Genomic DNA, 6,592 nt, shown 5'->3' on the forward strand with positions numbered 1-6,592 from the left:
ATCAAGTAGTAAGTAAGGAACAATATTTTTTTGGTGAGTAAATATTGTTTATGGCATTTATCGGGTTAGGATGTTTACAAACCCCTACATTCCAACCTAACCAGTGGATATGGGGTAATTAAAATGTAAAACAATATGTATACAACAAGCACTCACAAATAAAGAAAGAAGAAAAGAGGACAGAACCGTGTGGAAAAAAAATGATATAATACTATGGCTACATATTCCTTATACAAAAAGTAGGCCAAGGTATAGGACAGTCATATAATAACAGTCTTTACATGTAATTTTCTAAATTGTGTACTTAACAATATCCATACATATACCAATATAAATTCATAAAATCTTCTTTTTTATTCCAAGTTGCTCGAATAATTGTAAGGAACAATAATAATGATAATGATTTTTGTGTAATGAAAAGCTAGCTGAATATAGAAGTTGTATGACACTACTATCATCAGTCATTCTATAAAGGTATTGAAAAGGCTTGGCCTCGTTAATATCCAGCGAATTAACTCCATATGTAATTTACAAATTTACCACTTGAATGTTTGCTGTAATTTCCTTTACAACTGAATAATTTTTGTGGGTAGAAATTTTGGCGCATTTCATATTTGGCGAGTTTTCTGCCAACATTTTCAACACACCCAAATTAAACCGATACACACCAATTTACGGTATAAATCGAGTCAAATTATTCAAATGTTGTAACTTGTGGCTTAGTTTACATATTTCTTACTAAATGTGTATGTATGTATGTCGTAAATGTTGTCTCAATAGCCACCTGGTAATCTAAAACACGCGAGGGGACAGTATGGGAGATTCGACTATACATGTTTACAATTTCGAATTCTGATGAATAAAAACAAGTTTTTAAAAATGTTACTATATGCTTTGTTTAGTTTGTTGAAGTAAGCGGCCGTTAAACAGTTGAGTCGTTATTATATGAAAAGATATGGGGAAGAAACGTGACAAATATATTGAAGTGCATACCATTATATAGTTTGATGGTTGTTCTACAGCCGCACGACCACAAAGGATGCACGACGACATCAAATCCTGAAGGTGCGATGATTTCCCAGGAACAGTTTCTGAAACACGATCATCTAGATTATTTGAAGGTAAAACGAATTAATTTCTTTTAAAGATATGCTAATTGATTTGAGAAATTCATATTTTCATTTTGATGAATCGAAGATGGTCTGTAAAATTGTTATTTTCTTACGCTTTGAATCCCGTTTCTTCCGGATATTTTTCTGGATAAGTAAGAGTTGTTCCCATATAAGGCTGAAGATTCACTTGTTGGTGTCGTCTGCATGTACGTACAGTTTTCACTATCGTACATAAAACAAAGTAATTTCTGACATGTATGTTATATGATGTCATGTTTACTGGTATTTGTCCCCCCCCCCTTTTGTTACAGGGATTATATCATTATCTATAATTAGAGTCGTCCACTTCTGCTTCATACTTAAATATTTTATTGAAAGTAGACATTAACGGCACTCTGACAACTCATCTATATGACAAACGGGGTGATTTCAGCTTCTTCGTCGTCAACTTCCCATATTCGTGCAGCAATATTCGCCCCGCATGCGGAAGGCCGGGGTTCGAATCCCGACCGCGAAAAACCTAAGTCGTTAAAATAGGTAGTGACAGTTCCATCGCCAAATGTTCGGCATCAGGTGTGAATGTCACGGGTCCTCAGAGATGACTTTAAAAACGGATGACCCGTGTCACAGTAGGTGTGGTACGCTACAGAACCCTCACTGCTCAATGACGGTAAGCACCGAGCAAAGGCCAAAATTTGAAGCCCTTCACCGGTCTTGGTGACGTCTCCATATGAGTGAAAAATTCTCGAAAGAGACGTTAAGCAAGATACAATCAATCAATCAATCCATTAGCACCTGCATATGGTGTTTATATCTCTCAACTGATTCGATACGCAAGATTGCAATATTATTCTGCGTATGTTCAGTTTTAAATCGAGGCAAGCTACTGACTGACAATTTAATGGTACAGGGGTTTCAACAATCTCGATTAAAGTAAGCATTTCGCAAATTCTATGGTCGTTATAACAATCTAGTTTGCCAATACAAGCTATCATTGGGTCAAATGCTGTCTGACGTCTTTCATACCGATTGTTAGACCGTTCTTGGCACACTGATTTTGACTATGGATAACTCCGTTTACCTGATCAGGATATAGGGCTCACGACGGGTGTGACCGGTCGACAGGGGTGCTTACTCCTGCTAGGCACCTGATCCCACCTTTGGTGTGTCCAGGGATCCGTGCTTGCCCAACTATCTATTTTGTATTGTTTATAGTAGTTATGAGATTGATCACTGTTCGTTATCTTCACCTTTCTTATAATTACAATCGAAGAAGACAGAAAATAAACTAACAGTACATTATCATACATATAATTCTCAACGTACTTCGTTTAGATCTGAGCCCCCCCCCCCCCCCCCCCGAATAATTCAAAGATAAATGTGGCTTAAAAAGAAGTCTATAAATACATTAAAATCTAGAAATCAAAAACGCCAAGGAATCAGGACTCACAGTGAACACTTACCATACAACAGTGTTAAGCAGAAAAATACAAGTTTTGACCTCATTTCTTATTCTCTTGATAATCTGAAACAGAAAAATAAAAGTTTTATCCTCTTTTCATATACCCTTGATAATCTGAAACAGAAAAATAAAAGTTTTATCCTCTCTTCCTATACTCTTGATAATCTAAACCATGCCCAAAAAAGTTCTTGATGAAAATATCTACATTATCAAAACGCATTCAATCTAAATCAAAACAGAACTGAAAATGGTATGAACAGGGGGTAGTGGGGCTCACAGATCACTTGAGCATTACAAACACAAGACGGAAGATATATGTGTGTAAATGATGCAGTGACTGCAAGTTCTGCTTTCATAAGTGATGGTCACTATACTTGGCGTATTTTTATAGAATGATAGCTTTGGGTAACAAGACTCAGTGAAAAAACTAGCAATGTTCAAACGTTTACAAAAGACGGATAAGAATCGCAGTACGTAATTTGAGTGGTTCCCATGACTTTAAAATGGAATGTGCAAATAGATCTGTATAGAGTGTGGTAATGCACTGAACATGGCGCCTCTTAACAAAGAAATGCTTTCTGGCAAGAATCATTTTAAAAAATTAAAACTGTTATGTATTGATTCGAAAAATTAATGAAGACGATCTTCTTTTTTTGTTCATTAAAATTACTTTGTTAAACACCACTCTGATTGCACGCATACATACGCTGAAATAGAAATTAAAAAATGCTGGAGTTCCTAATTAACAATATATTCGTAGTCTTTGGTGATCAGGTCGTCCAACAGTTTGTTGGAATTCCCATGGACACGAATTTTGCCCCCTTTTTAGCTGACCTGCTTTTATATTCATATGAAGCAGAATTTATTAAAAATTTTCGACATGAGAAAAGAATCTCTTCCTGTGGCCTTCAACTCGACATTTAGATATATCGACGATGTGTTTTTTTTTAACAATAATCATTTTCATTCATGCGTCGATTCGATATATCCCAGTGAACTCGATATAAATTACACCAACATTCGTACTTGTATATTTGATAGACATAAACAGCAACTAACAACTCAAGTTTATGACAAACGGGATGATTTCAGCGTCTCCGTCGTCAACTTTATGTAGCAATATTCCATTATCACCTGCATATGGTGTTTATATCTCTCAACTTATTCGATATGCAAGAGTTTGTACTGCATATGATCAGTTTTTAAATCAAAGTAGGCTACTGACAAACAAGTTGATGGTGCGGGATGTTCAACAGTCTCGTTTAAAGTCAGCATTTTGCAAATTCTATGGTTGTTGTAACGATCTCGTTTGCCAATACAACCTACCATTGGGTCAAATGCTGTTTGAAGTGTTTCATACCGATTGTTAAGCCGTTCTTGCCACATTGATTTCGATTACGGAATTCTCAGTTTATCTGATCAAGATATAGGGATCATGGTGAGTGTGACCGGTCGACAGGGGATGCTTACTTCTCCTAGGTACCTGATCCCATCCCTGGTGTGTCCAGGGATCCGTGTTTGCCCAACTCTTTAACCCCACAATATCTTTATCATATTTTCGTCTTTTTCAATGAAATGTATCTTGTATCTTGTTTGGTGTTTTTTCCCAAAGCCGGAATACTTAAGTATTTTCAATTGATTTCCCTTACTTTGTTAACCCATAAAGATGAGTACAATTGTATGTAAAATATGATAACCACACCCAAAACATCGGAAATAAAAGAAACATGAAAACGATACAAAAATGAAAAAAAAAATGAATATACACAAAACGTTTAATCTGTAAATATTTTGAGCAACATGACGTTTTGTTGTTTACCTGATGCAAAACCCTACCCAAAACTTATTCTATTTATATTACTGCAAACTTAAAGATGATTGTTACCAAGCCATCTCAGTCGTAACTAATACAGGTCTTCATGTAGACGATTTTATAAACATGTAGCAACAATTCAAATTTTACATTGACTTAAAGAGTCTCTTTGATAGCAAAGGTGATTCGCATAAATACGCGTCAATCGTTAAAAATAAAAACACATTATATCGTCTGATAGGAAAGACTCCTACTGCGTCATATTGTTGAATGTTATCACTGTCTACAAAACATACAACATTTCATCATCACATGTGAATTAGGAATCAAGCTGAAAGTAGATTTTTCGTTGTTCCTATAGTTCAGTTACCAAATATAGTGTATCATTAGTTTGATCATGCTCGCTAGCCTTTCTTCTGTACCACGTTTATTGTATCATTAGTTTGATCCTGCACGCTGACCTTTCTTCTGTACCACGTTTATTGTATCATTAGTTTGATCCTGCACGCTGACCTTTCTTCTGTACCACGTTTATTGTATCATTAGTTTGATCATGCTCGCTAGCCTTTCTTCTGTACCACGTTTATTGTATCATTAGTTTGATCCTGCACGCTGACCTTTCTTCTGTACCACGTTTATTGTATCATTAGTTTGATCCTGCACGCTGACCTTTCTTCTGTACCACGTTTATTGTATCATTAGTTTGATCAGGCTCGCTGACCTTTCCTCTGTACCACATTTATTGTATCAATAGTTTGATCATGTACGCTGACCTTTCCTCTGTACCACATTTATTGTATCATTAGTTTGATCAGGCTCGCTGACCTTTCCTCTGTACCACATTTATTGTATCAATAGTTTGATCATGCACGCTGACCTTTCTTCTGTACCACATTTATTGTATCAATAGTTTGATCATGCACGCTGACCTTTCTTCTGTACCACGGTTTGCTCATTTTATTTGTGATCTCATCCTGATGCTGTACTTGTCCTTTAAGAGACGCAACACAAAGATTGCTGGCGTGTCATATATACTTGTGGCATCTTAACAACTTTCTGATTTAGAAATCCTCGAGTGCCTACGTACTACAGTCTCCACTATCTCGCCTTTTTTCCATATCATGAATCCGTTTCTTTGTATTATCCGCCATTATATCATTACAAACGCAAACAGGACTAAGTAACATTTTCTGGTTGAAAGCGGCAGAAAACAAGACTGATTTTAAGAATATTTCGTGAATGGATTTCAGTAAAAAAAAAAAAAGAAGTAAAGCAACAAAATCTCCAGACACTTCAAAATATAATCCATCTGATTATCGATACATTTAGAATTTATCATATCAGGATTTTAAGGACATCCAGGTACCGATTCATGCCCGAGTTACAGGTGCATCTTTCAGATTGCGCAGGTACTCTCTTTTCCAATCAGGACGTTATGTGCATAAACTTTTTAAAAAAGTTCCTGTTTTTCACATCTCAAGAAATTCCTACACACGCACCATGAAAGAGTGATAGCTTCATAACTAATTGATATAATTCAACGTGTTTGTTAGCCTAGTATTCTATTTGTTGAAAAAAACCACAACAATTGAGATTTGTTTCGTGATGGTAGAATGTTGGAGTTATATAATTCAACCAGTGTTTCTACAGTTTTAAACATTGTCTCATACATAGCGATGCTTAAAATGAGAAATATAAATTATGTAAATAAAAACTACAACAATTTTGGTAAACAAACTTACCTTCAAGTTAATGTTTCTTTATGGGAAAATGTCCGTGTGTCTTCCCATTTATTTAGGCATCTTAAGATTGTCAGAATCATTTTAATAGCCCCCTCTTATTGTGTATTCACTTCAGTCTAAGTGTCTTCTTTAAATTTCCAATTACATAACCGGATGTTGATGATGAACGATAAAACAATGCTACTCTCTATACTAGATGGCTAGAAGTGCTTCATTTTGTCTATTGATAAATGTTTCACACTGCTTCACACGATATGTGTGCTACTTGAATTGGGGCGAAACTCGGTTCTTAAGAGAGGTCTTAAACAAACTTTCGTCGGTAGAAAAATTCAGAAATCGCACAGGTCATTAAAAGTAGTGTACCACTGAACATCTTTTTAATTTTTATAAATGTTGTAGCTGGCTGTAGCAGTAGCTCATGATTTCCATGGTAACTATGATTTTCCGGTTAACATAGTAACAC

The 6,592-nt window shown here is 35.6% G+C and overlaps 1 protein-coding gene across 3 annotated transcripts in view; it reads right to left on the minus strand.

Moving 5' to 3' along the window:
* Positions 1-6,239, minus strand: part of LOC125673760 (adhesion G protein-coupled receptor L3-like) — a 31,874-nt gene extending 25,635 nt beyond the window's left edge. For 2 of the 3 annotated variants that reach the window (XM_048910553.2, XM_056157833.1), the window contains exons 1-4: positions 6,130-6,238; positions 2,576-2,637; positions 1,226-1,334; positions 994-1,091 (exon numbers count right to left, since the gene is read on the minus strand). In XM_048910553.2, coding sequence (XP_048766510.2) covers positions 994-1,091; positions 1,226-1,334; positions 2,576-2,618 — 250 coding nt within the window. In that variant the 5' untranslated portion in view covers positions 2,619-2,637; positions 6,130-6,238. Of the gene's footprint in view, positions 1-993; positions 1,092-1,225; positions 1,335-2,575; positions 2,638-6,129 lie in introns of all 3 variants that reach the window. The other variant, XM_056157834.1, reaches the window with a different exon arrangement.
* Positions 6,240-6,592: the final 353 nt, after the last annotated feature.

This window comes from Ostrea edulis, chromosome 3, assembly GCF_947568905.1.
Source record: "Ostrea edulis chromosome 3, xbOstEdul1.1, whole genome shotgun sequence".
Lineage (NCBI taxonomy): Eukaryota > Metazoa > Mollusca > Bivalvia > Ostreida > Ostreidae > Ostrea > Ostrea edulis.